At 39.9% G+C, this 22,650-nt stretch overlaps 1 protein-coding gene across 1 annotated transcript in view; it reads right to left on the reverse strand.

Moving 5' to 3' along the window:
* Window positions 1-22,650, reverse strand: part of MTHFD1L (methylenetetrahydrofolate dehydrogenase (NADP+ dependent) 1 like) — a 153,978-nt gene that overhangs the window by 41,764 nt on the left and 89,564 nt on the right. The window contains exons 21-26 of the mRNA XM_069852119.1: window positions 22,199-22,338; window positions 20,508-20,549; window positions 19,342-19,442; window positions 18,741-18,918; window positions 5,374-5,481; window positions 3,508-3,660 (exon numbers count right to left, since the gene is read on the reverse strand). Of these exons, the coding sequence (XP_069708220.1) occupies window positions 3,508-3,660; window positions 5,374-5,481; window positions 18,741-18,918; window positions 19,342-19,442; window positions 20,508-20,549; window positions 22,199-22,338 (722 nt within the window). The remainder of the gene's footprint in view (window positions 1-3,507; window positions 3,661-5,373; window positions 5,482-18,740; window positions 18,919-19,341; window positions 19,443-20,507; window positions 20,550-22,198; window positions 22,339-22,650) is intronic.

The following is a 22,650-nucleotide window of genomic DNA, read 5'->3' on the forward strand; positions in this document are numbered from 1 at the left end:
TATTGCTCTCATAAACTGATTTCAAACCACACTGGGTTGCTCCAAGAGTTCCTTCCCAGAGGGTATGGTTTCAGAACTAGCTCTAGAGACTCAAACCGCTTTCTCTATAGGGGAAAAAAAAATTATATCTCTGTAATAGACCAGTCTTTCTTCAGATATGTTGATATCTGAAGGATGTCAGTTCAGCCTGAGAACTTGGGAGCTGGCATGGTTCCAAAAGCTCCACATATTTTGAAAGGAACCTTGCCTGTAATTTTAAGCCATTAAAATAAAAGTGCATTGCTGGAAAAGAGTAGCATGTATTTAAAAATCTCACGAAGATTCAAACACAGCCATACTACTCACACCCGTGATTTGTTAGCCACCACTTCACAAAGGCAAAAAACCAGGTTTTACTTCCAGAACCAGCCTGCATTCTTGCACATCCCACGGAAGAGATTAGAAATGTGGCTGAATGTGAGAAAGCACCAAACTGCAATGGCTTTTTGTGTGGGGGTGGAGAGAAACACACATACTACAAAAATCTAATAATTCTCCACCCAAGCATTGCTAGCGAATGACCTCACTGGTTTCCTACACATACTCTAGCAGCCTTCCTGCCCTCACTCTATTGAGCCAAGCAATGAGGTCAACAATCCACCTGTGAGAGTGATGTAGCTCTCTGGGTCATGGTCACAGACAACTTGGATAAAAGCTGTACCAGTGTTAATTAAATGCACCTCTTGTTTCACTGCTGATTTCCTCTGATAAGGCTCTGCTCATTTTTCCTGGAAAGACTTCCATGCTGTGAGGGAACCAGAGCCAATCATAACAGAAAACAAATATTGCTTAGAGAATATGAAGACAAAATGTTAAAGATTGCCTATCAGTGCTGGGGTAAATATAAATCTAATTAGTCAAGGTTAAAATACAAATGCTAGTTATGGGCAGATAGTTTATTACCTTTCAGCAGTACTTATCTATTTATTTTGAAATGCTCCTCTCAATTAAACTGGAGCAGAATTTTAACAACCTGCTTTATCACTGGTAAGTTCTGCCAGGTTAAAGTGAGAGGAGCTCATCCAGTAAAAAAATATGTTTTGAAAATGGAGTTTCACATTTAATTAGCATCACATTTATCACTAAAGCTTTACTGATCATGTTGCCAAATAGCATTTGTTCTGCCATCAGAAAGGACTTAGATGTAAGAAGGCTCTAAGCTGCCTAGGTATTAAAGATCCTCTTCCATTACTACAATTAGCTAGCATATAATGAAAGGAAAAAATATATACTGCTTCTTCCTTTTTTCCTTTATAAAGAAATCTAATCCACTGTCATGACTGGATGCTTTCACCATATGCTGTCACCAGGATTTCTGTAATCCTGCTACTCATAGCCTGTGACTTCCAGCCACTTTAAGCCTTCGGGAAATGCCCTTTTATACTTGCTTTGTTCTTGTAGACATTTTAGATAGCTTTATTAGTAAGAGAACTGTCAAAGGAAGACCCCTGGGTTTGGAACCTGACATCAAAAATATTCTTCTTGCGCAACTTAAAAAGTACTACTAGTCCTATGACTTATTGCTAACAGCAACAACATGCAAAAAATCTGGAAGTGTCAAAATAGAAAAGTGATCTCAAAAGCAGGGGTATAACTCTATTACGGGAGTGTTTCCTGATGATCACTACTCTTAATTCTGAAAGGCAGTAAGCTGGATCTCATGCCATAAATTTAGTTCTAGAAAAATAATTGTATGGTAAGGAAGTTGGGAATTCATTCATATTCATTCAGTTAGATGAATTTAGATTTTTAGCTCTTGAGGATGTTATGTTTATGCAGTACCTTGCCCTACAAACTCTCCTGAAATATCTAACACTAAAAGTATACTACCTACCCAGTTCCTGAAAAAGGAAACGTTTCATGGCTACACTACCTCACACCAAAATCAGAGTAAGCAAATTGGAAGTATTTTTTTACAGTCTCCTCCAGTAAGAAATTCCATATATAAGGTGTTCTTCATAAGAACTGTAGTTTTGGTTCTAGGTGGAAACCAAAAATGAAAGGTAATCCTTGAACTTGTTTGGTTTCTACTGGTCCTATGGACAGTTCCTATCGATTTATGAGGCTGAACTGCAGCTAGTTTGTGTTGAAGCATGTCAAGTGTGACTCACTCAGAAAGCTCAACCCAAGAATATTTCACTCTGACATCTAACAGAATAGGTCCCTCATGGATTTAAATTAGTCACTGCCCATTCTTCACATTCATTCCTCGCAACTTTATGACACTGGACTTCCAGTGCAAACTTGAATTCAGGCCACGAAGGAGATACTAGAACTTGACAAATTTTATTCTGTCACCAGTAATTGGAATTTGGCCTTATGCAATTAAAATAATCAGCTATGCTCCACTTCTGGTGGATGCACATAGCATGGCCATGCAGAAGGAAGAGTTTATACTTAAGTCCAGTGAATTAAAGTTACACAGTTTCCTGAACTCCAGGAACTCTCCTGGTCAAAAAGTACTTCCTTCCTTGTTTCAAACACTTGATTGTTTCAGAGGGGATTCAAAACAATAGATTAGAAACTTTCAACCTTTCCTAAGTGTGCTGCTACACAAGGAAATCAGGCAGTGCTCTGGGAAGATGAGATAACATTGGAAGAGTACTCTCTCCGGAAATGTAATGGCTTTTGCATCCCCTCTCTAGCACCATCCCATGAATCAGCTACAGATAGGTAATAACTCATGCTATGAGATGTCAGATACAGTTCATCTACTGCTTGGAATAAGCTGTGCTGGCAAAAGGCATGAGCTGACTAGCTTGTCAGCTACTTTGATAAGGGATGTCAAATAAGAAAATATCAGAAGCTTCCTAATCTGAGCCTGTACTTTTAAGAACAGTTAGGAAGAAAGGAGGACAATTGCCTCTAATTATTGCCTCATTGTTTAAATCTCTAAATAGGACAAAGAATGTGCTACACTTCTGAATATAGATTTCCCCTTCCCATCATAACTCAGTTTCACAGAACCAGCAGAGATGTTCACAAGAACTAGGAATAGATCAGACTCATCAGCTGAAAAGCCATAATTTTAATAATACATTTTTTCCTATCACAATCCTTTCCACCTGAATACATTACCAAATTCTTTGTAATGATGAATTTAACATTTAAAACATAATCATGTAGCTACAGTTATTTACAGGCTGAACTTGAATAAGGAAAGGCAACGGACATGTAAATTCATTTTTCTGTAGCATTAGGGTGCCAAGTATCCTATACTAACTGAAAAACATCAGAAACAGAACCAATGGCAAGAGTCATTCTCTCAGACACTGTAATAAAAGCCCTTATATGATATTACATTTTCCTAATTCTCTTTTTTACTTTCAAAGCAGAGGTAAAGAAATGTGAGGATAACATTTATAAAACCCCCCAAACTCACCTGGTTCTACACATTATTTCTAGAGACAAACAGGAAATGCACTTTCCTGTCAAGTTAGGTCAAAGGAAGGGGAGTGACCAACTCACCGTTCCTACCAAAGGGTAGATAAATCCAGCTCCAATACTGGCTCTCACATCACTAATTGGCAGAATGAAACCCGTGGGAACACCCTTCCTCTCAGGCTGATGGGAGAGGGACAGGTGAGTTTTTGCCATACAAATGGGAAGCTTTCCAAATCCCTAACAGAGAAGAGAAAGAAAATAAAAGAAAAACATTAAGTTTACAATAAAGATAGAATATATTTTCACTTTCTTATCAGTATATTCTAGAAATCCTAAAATCCATTTAGCAATAGTTAACCTGTTTCTTAACAGATAAAATTATAATACTTCACAAATGGACAGATTACTCTATTTTACGTGCCATTCACTCTTAGCCCAAATCTATTATCTCTAGAGACTTGGCTGCAGTGATATCCAGCTTCTAGAATGGGTTCTCAATCTAGAGTTAGGTGCAAAAGTTGCCTATGCAACAGCAAGAGTGTGCTGTTTTCAGACAGGGCGCTCAACGGGTACTGCACTGAATGAGAAACCTACACCAGCTCAATAAAACTCCAGTAGAGCACTTCCCTTTGGGCTCTAATGACATAGCTAGATACCCACTTGAGACCAGGATTCATAGCCCAAAGCTCTCTAAGGCTACTAATGTCTTCTTAGGCATAAACACAAAGGGCTCAAAAATGCTTTGCTTTGTTTTTAAATACATCAAATACTGAGCAAGGCCATGGCACCCACTTCACTAATGACAGTGCAGTAGGTACTCAAAAGTGGGAGAAATCCAGGGAAAATCCCTCATGAGCTTCCCTCACACTATTTGTCTGCGAGGTTATCAATTAACCTTGAGTCAGGCACTTTCCACTCTTCTGTTCAATTCCTTGACCAACAAGAATGTAATTCACAATGCCAGGAGGAGAGGTGGCACTGAAGGGAATTGCCTCTCCTGTCAGCACTGATGACAATCCTTTAGTGACATTGTAAAAATATTTCCTAATACTACTAATGTTTAGACTAAAAAAATGGATTAGTGAATCACAGCAGGAAAAGATAAAGACATAGATTTATTTTCCTCCAAGCACACTAAGTAAGCTTCTTTTCCATCTAGAAAATCAAATTCATTCTCAGGAGATTTGCATTATGGAGAAGACAGCTGTACTTCTCCCTTTCTGACCAGGCTGCTGAAGTACACTCAGAAATTTTTCCATGACGCATTGTCCATAGTTCCTGTTTTCTGACAGAAAGGCTCCAGTCATCTTTACAGAAGCTGTTCCATTACAGAAGATACATTCACTTCTCCACATGGTTTCAAAACTGTTTCCAAACTGTAACAATGCCCACTCCCACATGCTTTAGGAACAGTGATCTATTTCACTTTCTAGTATTTATAAGCACTTGAAAACGAACAGAAGGAAAACAAATACTGGGAGTGTAGCTGTGCACAGGTCTTTCTGTGTTTGGAAAGTCATTTATTTGCAAGTATAAATGAACACTCATGCTAAAATTTGGCACATTCACTAGCACCTACTTTGGCAGATGTGCAGTTTTCACATTTAAGGCAGTAACCCAAAACTACCGCTCTGCATAGGATGTACAGATTTTCATCAACAATCTCAGAGTGATTCCAAATACCATACTTACCCTAGACATAGCTTTCAAGGTTAAAACCACTCTGTTCTGTCTAGTCTAATCTAGTCTAGTCTAGTCTAATGTAATCTAATCTAATCTCATGTAATCTCAACTAGTTCATACTGACCTCCACAGTTTAGCACCATGGGCAAAATCAGGCCTTTTAGCAAAGCTTGACCAAACACTCCAATCTGAGAAATTTCTACACTCCAAAGTTTCCCAAGACTCTAATCCAGCAGGTATCCAACTGTAATTTACTTGTGCTCTTACCTGCCGGGTGTAACGATCTATTTGTGACTGTGCAGTGGGAGACAACTCTATATCCTGGGCTCCATACACCTTCTGAGCAATGATCCTTATTTTTTCAACAATAGGAAGCTGCAGAGACATGGAAAAAGTACAAGGATGAGCATTAGCTGCAAGAAACTAAGACCTTGTTTGCTGACTGAGAAATCTGAATCACTCATTTAGACTTGTTGAACAGGCTTGCTAGAGCATAAAACCAAGTAAAGAAGAGCAGTGATGGATATGATATTCAGCTACAGGTACAACCATCATTTCAGCTATTCCAGCATCCGGGAGCTGCACAATTTGTACATTACAAAGTTGATGACATGAACATACGCTACTGCCTAAAGTTGGGGAAGAAATTTACTGCCACGTAGTTCTAATAAATTTCATTTCACAGTAAAGATAACCGGTGGACAAGGCAAGGTAGCAGGCAGCCAAGGAAGGTTCCACTGAGAAGCAAGGAATTGTAGCAGAAAATTCCTGACCCACCGCTGCTTCTTTGATTGATTTTTTTTTTTTATTCTCACCTCCTGTCTTTCCTAACATATGTATTTTGAATTGTAGCATTGATATTGTAAAGTGCTTTGGACATGTTAAAAAAAAAAGAATATGGAAGCATTCTAGGATACACTTTGAAATCACAAGTCACTAAGTTCAACCCCAGTCCCCCTGAGTACACACATCACATTACTATGCTCAAACTGAACGCGTTTTCTCCCTTTTCAGCTTCTGTTTGAAGGCAGATGCAGATTCTGTTAGAAACCCTTTCACAGATTTTCAGCAGACTAGTTTTTGTGGTCAGATCAGGCATTTACTTTTTGGGTCATCATTTTTGGGTTTTCTGAGTAAACAACACTTTCCTCTTTCTCTCTCCTTCTGTTTTGAATGACCTTGGAGACAGCAATTGTGAACCCCTATAGTCTATTTTAAACTCTTCAACTTCTTTCAGTAGGAACAGGACGGCAGCGTAAGGATCATTCCACCAGTTCAGCTATTTCAGTGCTGACCAGAGATGTGTGCAATACTCCAGGGAATATCCCATCAGTAATTTGTACTCTAGCATATTTAATTAACAACACATATGGAAGAAGTGTTGAACAAAATCTAAAAAGATAACACTTGGGGAAAACGACTTGGTAATCTCAAACAACACAAAAAGCTTTAGAACACAAAATAGAAATATTTAATTTTATTCCAACAAAGGCAAGAAAGTGGTTTGTGAATAATAGACTATCTGGTGTATTTACAGCGAGTTTCTCAATTCACCTGTTTTGCAATGCCTGTTTAGAAGTAATGGTTCTTCTGCAAAGATATATCAGTTGAAGGGTTTGTGTCAGACTGACCTTTTTTGTATTTATGATTGAATTTTAGAAGCATTCAAGTTTAAAGTAGTCTGCCTTTCCATTAATAAAAAACTCCAGTAACAGTGACATCACAAGAAAAGAAGTTTGCCAGACTTTCCATAAGGTTAAACGTAAGGCAGTTAAAAGCAACGAAGGCTGAAATAAAATCCCCCTTCAGATACAAAATTTCAAAATTACTTTTAACGATGTACCACAAGACACTTTCTGAACATGCTATATGATTATTGCACCATAAGTGGTGGAATGATGTCACGTTCTTGACTTCAGGCTTTTAACATGAATCCAAGCAGTGCAAAAAGGTCTAATGAGGATTGGAGAGCATACATTGCAAATATCCTGGATAATAATTCCTGGTAGCATTAAGCTGAATACAATACCTCACGAACATGGACAGCCATCACAAGATGAAACTTCTTTCAGGTTGATTATTAAATATGTTCATGCCACAGCAAATTTGAACACAGTGGATGAAATGCAAGAAGTGTCTGTTAACATGGCTTTTGGGCTCTATTTCCTTGCAATCAAGGACTAAAAGCAACAGCAAAAGCAAAGGGAAAAAGAATTCCACTCCTCGTTGTCAGTAGGCCAACTTAAAAATAACAGCTTTACACTTAAACCTCTGTAAATTCATTTAGGTTCAACTTGCATTTGTGTAAAAATATTTCAAACTAATTTGACAGCAGCATAATTACTATGCCCTCAGCCTCTTTCCAGAGACCACAGCTGTGGTTATCAAACAAAACCTAGCAGGACTCTGGCTAACATCAGAGTAGACTTCTTTAATGACAGGGGTGGCATTCTGCTACTCTGGAGATGCGCACAGTATCTTGCATGACCGAGTCTAAGCTGTATCCCTATGGATTTATGTTTGGGCTTTTTTTTGACAAGAATTTAAGATACTTTTCAGGCAAGTATCAACATCTCAAATTTTGCAAATGTAACCTTAGAAGAATCATCAGTGAGGAAGCAGTTGTAGGAGGGTGAATGGCAAACAAAAGTGATTTTCTCAGATCACCACATGTTTTGCAAGGCATATGCGTGCAAAGAGGGTGGGGCACTGTGAATTTTGTCAAAAGAGAGTTTCAGACTCTGATCTCACAATGCAGGCAGATGAGTCCTGTCTGAGCCCAATTCAGATAGAGCATCTGTGCCTCCCTGCTGGTTTCTATACACATTAACACAGCCATGCACATGTACACACTCAGACACGCTTCCTTCCATAAGTTTCAGAAGTAGGAAAAGGACTATACTATGGCATGCTAAGGATCTACCCGTATCCTAGTATTTAGTGGGATTTTTAAGGGATTATCTATTTAGAATCACAGTGTAACAGCTTTTCACGCTAAAAAGTTTCCTGTGTTTCAGTTTTCAAGTAATACTGCTGGAAAGATTAATTTTCATTTAACTTAAAGGTATTTTCCAAAGAAAAGCCACCTCGTACCTTACTAAAATAAATTTTTCTTGAAAATAAAATAGTGGAATTTATCAGAAAAGAAGCTCTAGTAATTCAAGGAACTTTTTACACATATGCCATAGCAGAAGTCTAGATGTTTACAAGATGCTTGTAGGAAAAGTTCTTACTTTTTCTTATCTGGTTTATAAAGGTTAAATTTAGTTTTAGGTTTTGAACAGAACTGTTGATTATTCAGCACTTCACTATGGAAATACTCCCACTGGTTGGCACAGGTATCCACCATGTGTAGTAACGCTTCACAGATATCAGACTCTGCTAAAAAAATGATATGAGCTACCTGTTTGTACCTTAAATACCTTGGTCAAATATCTGTCAGCAGAAATCACATTTCTCAGACACTTCGAAAAAAAAGTGGGGGATTCCCATCTTTTGCATCCTAATTTAGACACCTAACTGTAAGCTTTTTTGGCTTCTGAAGAAAGGACTTAATCTTTTTAAAGCCCCATAGCCAATCCCCGAGACTGCTGAAAGCAACCCCCGTTCCTTTCCTTCTTTCTTTCTTTGGCTTTTAAACATTGCCTCTGACCTCCTCACCAAAACACAGTCCATTGAAAATGTCTCCGAAAAGCCAGAGTCAACAGCAGTAAGCATGTAGTCAGTCTTCATTCTGCTAGGCTGCAGCTACTATGAGAAGTGCTGGTGTTATCTAGCTTAAACCGAATACCTTAAGCGAATCCCCATCAGCGCAGTACTGCCTGGAAGGATCTCTTCACGGTTATACAACATAAATATTTAAAACTACTTTATTCTCTGAGAAAACTTAGTAGTCTGCTAAAAATCATGTGTTTAATCAGAGAACATATAAATGCACTGCTCAATTGTGATTTACACGTTTAACACTTCAAGTTTTTAAACATTCACTTCAGTCTCACTGTCTATTTTTATTCATCATATCACTAGTTTCATTATTAGGTTACCATCATCTGGGTTTATTGATGGTAAATTTCTTGTTTTTAAACAGAAATTCTTAAAATAGTTTAAAATTCAAGGCAGTTGGGCTTTTTTTTTTATTTTAACTTATGCATTCACTGAAAGCAATAATAAGGAATCGCTGGTTGGCTAAGTGAAACCGTACACAGACATCACTCATTCCTCTTCTTCGGAAGGTTGCCAAATGAAAACATGATGAAAGTACGGCTGAAGGTGCTGTGTGGGGTGACAGAGTGCAGTGTTAAAACAATAGCTGACTCTGCACATTTGAACTCCTACTTCTATCTTTTCCCCTGGATAAAATAAAACCACATTTATTCAAGTGTCTGCATATTCTGATTCCAGAAGATCTGTGGATTCCCAAGTTTTTAGCACTCCTCTTCCTTTGTTGGCACAGGACAAGAGTTTGTTTTTTTAATTTGCAGAAAAGCATATTCAGTCAAGTCAAGCAGTTTGTGAATCAACACATAAGCCTGTGGTGTTAGAGATTTATTTTCCATTTCCCCTAACTTTGAAACCCCAGTTGTGCCCAAGAAAATTGCTTCATGCAAAGAATAAGAAAATAATGAAAACAAACATAAAAGCACAATGCCGTCAAGAGTCTACAACCACAAAACCAAGATGGAGTGGAAAAAAAGACAGCTTCCAACACCAGAATACCCCATTCAGTGACAGAAGTGTCCAGATTCCACTGAAACCTCTTTGATGGGAGTGGCAGGAGAGGCTGGTACAGCCTTGTGGAATTCCTCTTTAATGTGGCTTCACTGATAGTTGGCTTACTAGCAGTAGGGTGAGGGGGAATAGGTTGAAGGCTAATGCACCCTGGAGGGCAGCACAGCCTACACTTCAAGATGAGAAATGATTTCTATTGTTTATTAGCAGAAGTTTCAGTAAGGACCATATATAATTTTTATTTATTCCTACTCCGGTACTGTTTAAGGACCTTTCATTGTGTCCATACACGACTGTGCTGTATAAAGAGCAACACAGGAGTTATGTGCCTCTTAGGCAAAGAAGAGGTATGTTGGGCTGATGTGACAGCAGACATACGACGGATGGCTTTCATGGTAATAGTGGAGGAAAACAGAAAACACCCCTGAACACCATCATCCCCATTCAATCACACCAGGATTGAAAAGTTGACCCATTTACAAATTAAAAGAAACAGTCTGCCTTAGGTCATTCACTTGGAGGTCAGCATCGTTAAACCCAGGTCTTATAAGCCCTCCTTGACTACGCCTTCCTCTCTGAGCCACTCCCCTCCTCCTAGTAAATGCACCAAGGAGCCTTCTCCTCCACTTACTGGTCTCTTCCCTCCTTCATTCTTGTTATTTGAGACTGTGGGCAGTGGATAGAAGATAGCACACAGAGAACTGCTGCCAGTAGTGTTTTCTTTGTTTTGACACTACACTTTGATCCCTCTGAGTGACAGCTAAAGATAAGACCAGAAGAAATGAGCTAGGTAGCAACCCACACCACACTGCCATAGCACAATAGATGCAGGGGCAGGCAAAACCATGGGCTCAGACGCTTCAGATTCACCCAAATAATAAATACACTTCCACTAGAGGAAGAAATATACTAGTGCTGAGGCTGCTAACTGCTTCAATGCCTCCCTGAGAAGTGCTGCTACTCAACCTCATTTCCAGTGGATGGCCTCAAGCTCAGAAAGCTCCCCTTTGTTCTGCAGGCTGGCCATTCACCGCACTTGGCAAAAATGTTTGTATAATCAACTTCCACAGTACAACCTGGAAATATTTTCATTTGTCATGATATTACCTAAAGGCAGAGCACTGGAAAAAAATAGGTTTCATTTGACAAACTTGGAGGAGTGGAACAACCCCTCCTCCTTCCTCCCTTTTGTGACCTTTACACTCTTCAATTCAGTTTTCCACTGTGGCATAAATCAGGTGATTTGAAGGTCTTCAATTATAGCTCTCAGGTTACCATGTCAGTCTTGTATGGGGACAAGGCTAAGTCACTGACATGCCAAATATGCCGATACTGCCTCATGTCATATGTCTGTCTTCCTGCTCTCTTCTGTCTCCTGAAGTGTTACCCACTGCACTCCAGCTGCCTTGCAGGAAGGAGCAATGAACCTCTTAAAAAAACTAGTGCCTGCCTTCATTTAGATCGATGTTTCCTCTTCCAAGTTGAGGAGAACTGTTTTAAGTCAAGTGAGAGCTCACCACAGGAGAAGAGAGACCAGGATAGTGAAAGGAGGCAGATGACTCCACAAGTCTGGATAAGCGGGGAATATAACTTCTTCCCCCATGAAGAACAAGCACCAACACCAGAGAAATTTGGGAATGGGATGTGTATGCTTCCATCCTCTCCTATCCTCCCTCTAGTTATCTGAACTTACTTCTAATGGGTCGGTCAACTTTGAGTAATAGCTTTCTGCTGCAATATGGAGACCCATACGTTAAGAAAAGTGAACCCAGAAAGGAAGTCAACAATGATAAGAGACTTGATATTTTGATATTTTCCGTATGTGGCAAGAACATATATTTTTTTAAAAAAGTCCAGATTATTTCATAGAAAGTTGAAAGAGGCCTTTAAAACAAACCTATCCTCCAAACACCAGAGATAAATACTTGGCAAAAAAACAATTCAACAGTCATACAAGAGAGGTTAGCGAACAGTGGGGGCAGAAATCCATATTAAAACCACACACTCCTATAGCATTTATTATGACTACTGTCAATAACCTTTAAAACTATGTTATAAACTCTGGACCCAATCACATGAAAACTCATCCTTCTCCTGATCCACTCATCCCGCCATGCAATTCCTAATGCTGTAAGCATTTCATGCCACATTTTATCCTGTATCTGTTTATGTCCTTTTCTTAAACTTTTAAAGTGGCAACAGTGCTGGGATTACTTGTCAGGGATCACTTTTACTTTATCCACAAAATGACGCTGGCACACATTTGCACTCCCAAGATTGCATATGCAGCTATTCTTTGCACTGCCTTCAAAATATATTTGAAGCTTATTCTGTTCTCATTTCAATTCTTGAAGAATATTCGTTCATCTAATACCAAATGTCAAAGAAACCCTTGCTAGAATCAAGTAGTATTTTCTAAAAAAATTACAAGCATCAGTTACTAGGATAAAAAGAAAAGCTTGCCTGCTTAGAGAAATAAATAAAGAGAACCTGAAAAGCAATCTAAAAATGGGACTACAGAACATTGTGTCACGTAGAGACACCTGAGAAATTTTAAACAGATTGAATGAGATGCTTCAAGGATTATAATCACACTAGCACACTCTTCTGATGAAGCTCACTTGCTATGATACTCAACAGGACTGATTAGATGAGCTTGAGTCCTGAACGGGCACAACTGTGTTGTGTCTGCTGCCTAAAATCACTCATTTCGCACATGCTTTGGGTATCACTGGACAAAGCAGTATAAATGTATCAACATACTTTGGGATTCAGAAAAAAAGAAAAAACAGTTCTCAACTTTTTACCAGTATTTGACAGATCTAGAAAAGACTTCCTTGTTCTTCTCCCATTACATAAATTTGTGAACTCCTTTCTAGGAGGTCTTTGTTTTCAGATATACACTTAGAAACTGCATAAAGCACTGCAGAGATGCATGCCATTTGGAAAAACCCCAAAGGGAGCCCAGTTGACCCGGACCATCCTTTAATTAGATGTACGACTGAATACTTAGAATATAGTTTGATGCAAATTGCGGTCTAACTAGCAAAAAGGGATCTGGAACAGCATTACATATAGGGCTTTTGTTTTTGAATCCAAAGGGGAATGCTTTCTAACAAAACACCAGAATTTTGAATGAATCTAATATGGCTACAATGGTCTGTGCTACTGGAAGTTGTTCAAATTATAGCCAATTTTGGAAGCAAATTCTGATGAAATTTTATAGACTAAAGAAAATAAAATGCATAGGTATCAAAGAACTAAATGGAGTAAAGTGAAGAGTAGAGTAATATCATAACTACAGATATATGAATGAAGTGGCAGGGGTTTAACACAGAGTATTTCCCCCTTTGATGTTTCAAAGGGGAAAGAAAAGAAAAAAGCCACCACAGCAAATTCCGTCAAAGCTGAGGCGACCAGGACTTCAAAGCATTCAATAACTGGACAAATCCAGCAGTAACTCGAAGATGAGGGATGGGACTACATTCTTTCACTTACATCCCCTTTAGGCACAATGATGGAAGGAAATCTAAATCCCACCTTACTACCTTTTCTCTCTCTTAATTTTCTATTGTAGTTAGCTCGTTGAACATTAGAACTCCGTCCTTGAAACTGCTACATCAGAAAACACTGGTAACCTTGATTAATACCTAGGCAGGCTCATTTGGAGGAGGTAGCTTTCCTTCATGTCCCTATAGGCTCAGTGACCAAATGACCTACAACACTGTACAAGTGACAGCATTGCCGGTTTACTTTCCTACTTCTAACTGCTTCATTTCCCATCCTTTACACAGTAAGAATGAAACAGCCTGAACTTTGCACTTGACTGTTTTTGTTGCCCTGAAATTACTTTTCTACAGTTTTTAAAAAAAATTTATGTGTTTTTATAAAATCCCTTCAATATATTTTTGAAGCTTATAATATGTGTGCTATGTTTGGAATAGTAAGTTGATGTAAAAATGTGATTAATTCCCTTTGTGCTTAAGATTATGCTGCTTATGCAACACAGCACAAACAGATGTGTCTGGGAAAGACATTGAAGTAGAAATCAATCTCATTTTCTTCCTTCACAGAGGCAGAGTCCACCTTTACCAATCCTTTCTACTCTTTCACAGCACAAGATGGTAAATGACATATAATATTGTAACATCACAGCTTAAATATGGGACTTGTCAAACGTTAATGAGCTATCTCTGTAACACAAGTGTCCTATTGGGAAAACTATTACACATATTTCTGAAAGATTTTTTTTCCATTTTATTATGCAAAACCCATAAAATGGTATATTCAGTTGCCAGAGCATCTCACTAGAGATAAATTCAGAAAGGCTGATACATTGTCCATTGTTTGGCTACAAAAATGTTCTGTGGGCAAAACACCCTGATAGATGACCCAGCACTTATATTCCCAAGGTATTTCCATCTATTCTGTGAAAGCAGTGGTTAACACTAATAGGAGTTGGCTGGATTACTGGCATTTAGGAAAATAGTGGGGAGGTAGAAAGAAGAAATAAAATGAGTGCAACAGATACAACGTAGGTATCAGGAAGGAGAGAGCGTGAAAGACACAGTAGGGCATAGCTACCTCAGGTCGAACTTTTTCCTGGCAAGAAGAATCAAAACAGGAACTTTCAGCCATTTAAAAGAATGAAGTTGAGGTTCTGCTGTTAAAAAAATAGCATTCAAACATTTTCTGAAGAAACTTCAGTAACACTGGGACACAGGATCTGGAATTTGACAAGGGCTTCCTTGCTGCCAGAGAAGTCTATTTTGCTGCCCAGATTTCAATCCACCCACATTTGGATAGTCAGGAAGGTTCTGAGAAATCATTTGTATAACCTCTCAGCAATACGTCCCTCCAAATGTTCTGCCTGCACAGTGATTCTCTGGCAAACTGCTTTCAGGGGCCCAATCAGTTCTTCTTGCAAGCTGCTCTTCTTGACAGCTCATGACGCTTAGAGAGGACTGCAATAATGAAGTCTCCAAGACATGGAAAATAAGTCACTATCTCTGACAGACAAAGGATTGAAACACGGACCACACTATCCTTTATTAGGTTATCTGACTAACAGCTACATAAATTAAACACAAAGCTCAAGCAAGGAGCAGAGTATAAGTGTAGGAACCTTGGTAATGTAATCAGTGGAAAAACCTAATAAGTGAAAATTAGAGTACACTGAATTAGCTGTTTCCTAAGACTATCCAAGGGGAAGATGAGATCATTGTCCTTGGTGTGAAATGCACCAAGGTGAGTGAGAAAACTTTGTAAACAGAAGGGTGATTGTCTACAGCAGTACAGGACTGCTTATGGGATGTAGGAAAAAGAGCCAGTAAAGCATAAAGATGTCTGGATGGTAGCTTGTATGACTGAGCTTTGTGCTTGAGCACCACAGTCTCTCCTCTTTTTCATGTCCCAGCAGTCCTGGCTAATTAGGGAAGTTCCACTTGACTGGAGGACGGCAAATGTTACGCTCATTTATAAAAAGGGCCAGAGAGAGGATCCAGCGAACTACAGGCCTATCCATCTGACCTCGGTGACAGGGAAGGTCACGGAGGAGGTCATCTTGAGTGTTATCACACAGCACACACAAAATGACCAGGTAATCTGGCCCAGTCAGCGTGGGTTTATGAAAGGCAGGTCCTGCCAAACTAAGCTAATCTCATTCTATGACAAGGTGACCTGCTTAATGGATGAGGGAAAGGCTATGGATATAGTGAACCTTGACTCTAGTAAAGCCTTTGACACCATTTCTCACAGCATTCTGCTTGAGAAACTGGCTGCCAATGGCCTGGACAGACACACCCTCTACTGGGTTAAAAACTGGCTGGATGGCAGAGCCCAAAGAATCATAGTAAATGGAGTTAAATCCAGACGGAGACCAGTCACAAGTGGTGTTCCCAGGACTCAGCACTGGGTCCAGTTCTGTTCAGTATCTTTATCAATGACCTAGGTGAGGAGATTGAATGCACTCTTAGTAAGTTCACAGATGACCTGTCAGCCTCACCTCTGTGCCTGCGAAGACCATGGAACAGGTCCTCATAGAAGCTGTGCTAAAGCACATGGAGGACATGGAGATGATTAATGGTAGCCAACATGGCTTCACCAGGGGCAAATTCTGTATGACCAACTTATTGGCTTCCTATGATAGGGTAACCACAGAAGTGGACATGGGTAAACAGACAGATGTGATCTATCTAGACTTCTGTAAAGGTTTTGACATGGTCCCCCACAACATCGTTCTATCTAAATTGGGAGAGATATGCATTTGATGGGTGGACGGTATGATGGATAAGAAACTAGTTGGAAGGTTGTATCCAAAGAGTAGTGGTCAATGGCTCAAAGTCCAGATGGAGATCCGTCACAAGTGGTGTCCCTCAGGGGTCTGTACTGGGAACAATGGTTTTTAATATCTTTATCAGTGATATTGACAGCGAGATAGAGTACGCTCTCAGCAAGTCTGCAGATGACACCAAGCTGAGTTGTGTAGTTGCCACATCAGAAGGAAGGGATGTCATCCAGAGGGACCTGGACAGACTGAGAAAGTGGGTCTGCGAGAACCTCATGAGGTTCAACAAAGCCAAGTACAAGGTCCTATACCTGGGTTGGGGCAATCCTTGTTTTCACTACACGATGGGGGATGATGTGGTTGAGAACTGCACTGCAGAGAAGGACTTTGGGGTGCTGGTTGATGAGAAGCTCAACATGAGCTGGCAATGTGTGCTCACAGCCCAGAAGGCCAACTGTGTCCTAGGCTGCATCAAAAGAAGCGTGGCCAGCAGGGCGAGGGAAGTGATTCTGCCCCTCTATTCCTCTCTTGTGAGACCTCATCTGGAGTCCTGTGTCCAGTTCTGGAATCCTCAGCATAAGAAGGATATGGAACTGTTGGAATGGGTCCAGAGGAGGGCTACAAAGATGATCAGAGGGCTGGAGCGCCTTTCCTACAAGGACGGGCTGAGAGGGTTGGGGTTGTTCAGTCTAGAGAAGAGAAGGCTCAGAGGAAATCTTATAGTGACCTTCCAGTACCTGAAAGGGGCCTGCAGGAAAGCTGGAGAGGGACTATTCATGAAGGCTTCTGGTGACAGGATGAGGGGCAATGGGTATGAACTGGAGAGGGGCAGATTCAGACTAGACATTAGGAAGAATTTCTTCACCATGAGAGCGGTGAGGCACTGGTATAGTTTGCACAGAGAAGTTGTGGTTGCCCCATCCTTGGAGGTGTTCAAGGCCAGGTTGGATGGGGCCTTGGACAGCCTGATTTAGTGGGATGTCCCTGCCCATGGCAGGGCGGTTGGAACTGGATGATCTTTAAGGTCCTTTCCAACCCTAACTATTCTATGATTCTATGATACTAAGCTGGGCAGAAGTGTTGATCTGCTGGAGGGTAGGGAGGATCTACAGAGGGATCTGAACAGGCTGGATTGATGGGCTGAGACCAACAGTATGAGCTTCAACAAGGCCAAGTGCCAAGTCCTGCCCTTGGGACCCAACAGCCCTAAGCAGCACTACAGGCTTGGGGAAGAGTGGCAAGAAAGCTGCCTGGCAGAGAAGGACCTGGGGGTGTTGGTTGACAGCCAACTGAACATGAGCCAGTGGTGTGCCCAGGTGGCCAAGAAGGCCAATGGAAACTTAGCTTGTATCAGAAACAGTGTGGCCAGAAGGACCAGGGAAGTGATTGTGCCCCTCCCTGTACTCAGCACTGGTGAGGCCACCCATTAAATACTATGTTCAGTTTTGGGCCCCTCACTAAGGTACTGGAGTGCATCTAGAGAGGGACAATGAAACTGGTGAAGGAGGTAGAGAACAAGTCTTACGAGAGAGGGCTGAGGGAACTGAGGTTGTTTATCCTGGAGAATACGAGAAGGTTGAGGAGAGACCTTGTCACTATCTACAATTACCTAAAAGGAGGTTGCAGTAAGGTGAGTGTTGCTCTCTTATCTCAATTTAAAAGATGAAGTGCTGAGGGAGATGGCTTAGTAGTGGACAGGTATGGTTAGACTCAATGATCTCAGAGGTCTTTTCCAACCAAGCAATTCTATTCTGATTCAATTCAATTCTAATTCTGGTATCTGACTACCTTCTGTGCCAATGTGCTCTCTGCTTTAGATGTGGATGTATGAACATTAGAGAGCAGAAGAAGAGATCGGAGTGTCAGCAGCTGGAGTGAGGTCTGGACCTCAGGGGCTTGTGAACCCTGGTGCCAACAGCGGGAGCAGGGCAGGGGCACCGGGGGCTGCTTCTGGAGAGACCGAGGATCTAAGACCAATAGCAGCAGTGACCCACGTATCGTGCATGCTGTATTGCACTAGCAGACTCCAATCCTGATCAGCAGAAGAGAAGGAACAGGACTTGTCTGCCTGCGCTCTTCATGTTTGTCTGAGGGATGACAGTGGGTGTGTATGTGAGCACTACTTTCTGTCTATATTGACCTGTCAGCCTAGACAAGTACGTAGCAAGAGCATGCACATGCTACTCTAACACTCTTCTCACACAGAAAGTGAATGCTTCAGGGAGCCACAATTTGGAGCAATGCCCGTGACTGTGAGATAGGTAACTATATTTCATTTTAGCTGACTGTCAATATAAATATCATAGCTGTGAGTTCTTTGTGGAGAAATGTCCCGACATAATTTGTGAATGCTCCACCTACAGACATACTTCTATGTTAAACAAGAAAGTATCAGAAACATCATTCAATGCACTAAATAACAAGCATTACCAGCAAGCATCCTCCTCATTAGACAAGCAACAGATAGTTAGTTCTCTCCAGACTTCTTTGTGATTTTAAGCCAAGTCAAGCCTCTTTTCAAGTATTTTAGATAGCTTTGTTGTAATGTTATTCTTGTTTCAAATCCAACACTAATGCAGCATGTATTCTTTTTTAAAAATAAAAAAGAAAGATACTTTACCTCCAAGCTGTAGAGATATTTGAAATGGTTTTTCTGATTGGCTGCTTCTTTCACAGCTTGAGCTAATTTTACTGCTCCTCTGCCACCAGCCGACCAGTGATTGCAGGGTACAGCATCAAACGCTCCAGACTGCTTTGCAATCTTACACACAAGATCAACCTCAGCAGGAGAGTCAGTTCTGCAACCAAACAGTTCCACATCATCATTTTGTTTAATGAGTTCTCTTTCATAACCTTATATACTTATCCTATTTCTACCATCAGCAGATGTACAGCAAGTCTACATAGAAACTGGTCTATACACATAATGTATTTATATACAACATATGTGCTTACATGTTTGAAGAACACTTTTTGTAATTGTTACAAATAATTAACATGGAAGATTAGTATTTCCATAACAGTGTGTACTTCTTTTTTGTGGTTTTAAAACATTAGGAACAAGCTAAAGATTTAAGGGCCTTTATATTCATGATGAAAAAAGGTAATTCTTTAATAGCTTTTTTTTCCTTCATGCCAAAACCGATTAATTTAAAAACCAAGAAAAGTGTGAAATTTGAACTGTGGATTTACCCAGAAGAGTACTGAAAGAATAGGCTTACTTGAAGACATTTAGAGCAACCACAACAGGAACTCCAAAGAGCTGGGTAATTTGAATCTGCTTCTGTAGATTACAGCAGCCATCAGCTACCAGCTGGAGGTTCTGTGTAATTAAATAAAAATTAATGGAAATGGTAAGATACATCGAGTCTTCTCCAGCCAAAGAATGTTCCATAAATGAAACTGAACATAAACAGTGCTCATCACGACAGCTGCAAGCAAGTAAAATGCTTCCAGACAAAAATATTTGGGCACTTATTTTATTAATTCTTATTTCAATTAATAAGCAACAGACATATTTAAGCAACTAGGCAGTATTCAAAATTTGTACATGAATGTATTGCTCTTTTTGGGACATAGGAAGACAGTGCAGCTGATAACTGGTAGCCTGTAATGATTGTAAAAGGGTTGTTAGGCTCTTGTTTGCAAAGTTTATAAACACACCACAGTAGCAGTGTGGGGTTTAACATAGAGACATGTTAGATGCATAATGTGATCTATATATAAATATATATATCCCAGATAAAAGCATATTACAGGATTTCCTTATTTACACTTTTATCTCATACTTTGTAGGCATTGTCTTAATTGCAACAACACACATATCCTTAGCCTGATAGAAATCAAAAGACCAGAATTTGCCTACAGCAGAGACAAAAAACCCAAACCTGTAGAACCCATTCTTGTTTCAAAAGTGACATCCAACACCAGATGTGAAGCACAAACAGATAAGACCTCTTGTTTAATGAACAGATTAAGCTATCATTAATTTTAGGAAGCGTCTTTGACCCCTGCATCATTCTGCTCTTGTGCTGCCATAAATGCCTGTATGATGGACTGGAATGAAGAGCTAATCAATCTGAAAACTTAATGGTCCTGGAAAAACTACTGAAAAAAGTTATTTTTCAGCTAGCTCAGTTCCTCAGTACAATGTACCATGCAGTCACACACAAAGCACACACAAGAGGGATAACATCAAGCAGCTGGGGCAAGATGAGATAGCTTTACTTGTTGGCAATGCCTGTTAAAGGTGTTCACTGAATGTCAGCATTAGAACCTGCTGCTGTCAAACCTGAGGCTGCACACTATCCAGTCAGAGGAATGAGAAGATCTGATTTTGTCCCTTCAAACCAAACCTTCTTCTAAAGTTTTATAATAGTTCTCTTACCTCTTCGGTGTATTCTTTCTTCAGGGGGGCACCAGAAGTTACCTGGAATAATAAATAAAGTTATCACAGACTGACACTTGGCATAATCCTAAATGGTCAGATAGGCACCCACTCCTGCTTCCTTTCTACACTGCCAGTCAGCACCTACATTGCACACAACATCATAGCTTGATTGCAGCTTCTATTTTATTTCAAGTTACACCAGTACACGGTGAATAGCAACACTTCCTATTGCGCTTGATAGCAAGGTGCAGGTAGTGACTCAGCAACTAGTTGTAAAAGATTTATTAGAGAGAAGGTAATTGGATCCCATTCTACATGCTTAAAACCACAGGAGTGTTTTTCAAACATGATGGACAGCTGACTGAAGGAATAACAGTAACACAGAAGACCAGAAGAGGAATACCATCTTTGAGTGTCCTGTAATTACTGCACCTGGCAAGGAACTGCAGGCAAGTAATTTACTTGGCTGGGAAGCACAAAGGTATACAAACAAAAGAGTATCACTGGGATATTATACTGAGTCTTCAAGGACCACATACATTGATCCCAGGCACTGCAGTTAGTCATTTTTGTCTCAAGCATTGGTCTCGGTCCATTTATAGTTAATCTCCAGTACTCTATATGCCTCTATGATGCAATACTTAAATTAAAGCTTTATACTTCTAAAGACACAGATTAGACAGTTATTGAGACATATTTAAGTCCCGCTCTTCCTAGATGGAATGAGAACACAAATGACAATGTACCAGGCTTGATATGCATTTAGGACTATAAATAAAAATAAAGAAAACTCACATTAGGTGGGGCCTAAAGTGATAGGAAGTTATATAATTGTGCCAACCTGAAAAAGGACAGTTCAGCTTAGCTCCAAGTAAAAATTAACTGTAAGGGAGACTATGCATTCCAAAATGTTGTGGCTGTGGAAACAGCTCTGGTATTTTCACCCAGTGAGACTTTTTCCCTGGCAGTATCACTCACTCACATGCTGCTGGACAGATGAAAGTGCTTCTAGGAGTTAAGTGTCTGTCTGCCTGGCTACCAGAGTCCGATTTGATTGTATGACTGAGGAGTCCTTCTACAGTCAGCAGTCTGTACAAGCCTCTTTGTGGCTTAAACAGCCAAAAATGGTAACACTGGTGACTTTCAGTACACTGGGAAAACACTTGCACAATTTTATCAGTTACTTTAGCATCCCTGAGGGAATTAACCTGAGCATATTAAAAGGACAGAATGGGTCCCCATTACTGCAGTGAAGGAAATCTCAAAAACTTCACTAACAATGTTCCTTACTTCCTCTCACATACTGCAACTCCAACTCTTCTTGTTCTTTCTCAGCTTCCAACTTTCCCAGCCTGCGAGTACTTCAGTGAACTTACGAATGTTATTTCAAAAGGCAGGGAGAAGAGTATATATACATACAAGCACACAGAACTTTTTTTCATGCAAACAAACTTCCCTCCCTCAGCAAGATTTAGTACTTCTTTAGAGCTCCTTCACCCCTCTTCTTTAATTTGTACCTTTCCATTCCTGCATTAACTTTGGAGGTAACATCTATATAATGAAGTAACTCAGGAGGGATATCTAAGCACTGCTGATAGGGTACCCCCATTACTTATTAAACCAAGACACTTTACGCATTTCAAATATTAGCAACAAGTTTATTTTCCAAGAAAGGTGCAAAAACTTACATTTGGCCCACCTCCATGCATCTTCAAAGCCCTCACTGTAGCAACAAGTACAACCACACTGGGAATCAAGCCAGAGGCTCTGCATTTGATGTTGAAGAATTTCTCCATTCCAATGTCAGCACCAAAGCCAGCTTCAGTTACTGTTAAACATTAAAAAAACCAAAACAAAACCACACATAAAACATGCTTTCAGTTAAACACTAGGAATATTTCTACTTTAGCATACAGTGCACTTAAATATACACCAGCACTCAGTTTTGAATGAACTTTCAAGTAGAGGTCTATTTACATTACTGAGTCTGATTAAAAAACTATTCCCAACTCAGAAATAAATTGTCTTATTCTTGATATGTACAGTATGTCATCAAAAGTAGTCACATGGGGAAAAAAACCCAAGCAATCCAAATTACTTGGAATCAGTCTTTTAAAAACATCAAGTCCTCTAAAGTAGT

Source organism: Phaenicophaeus curvirostris, chromosome 2 (assembly GCF_032191515.1).
Source record: "Phaenicophaeus curvirostris isolate KB17595 chromosome 2, BPBGC_Pcur_1.0, whole genome shotgun sequence".
NCBI classification, from domain to species: domain Eukaryota; kingdom Metazoa; phylum Chordata; class Aves; order Cuculiformes; family Cuculidae; genus Phaenicophaeus; species Phaenicophaeus curvirostris.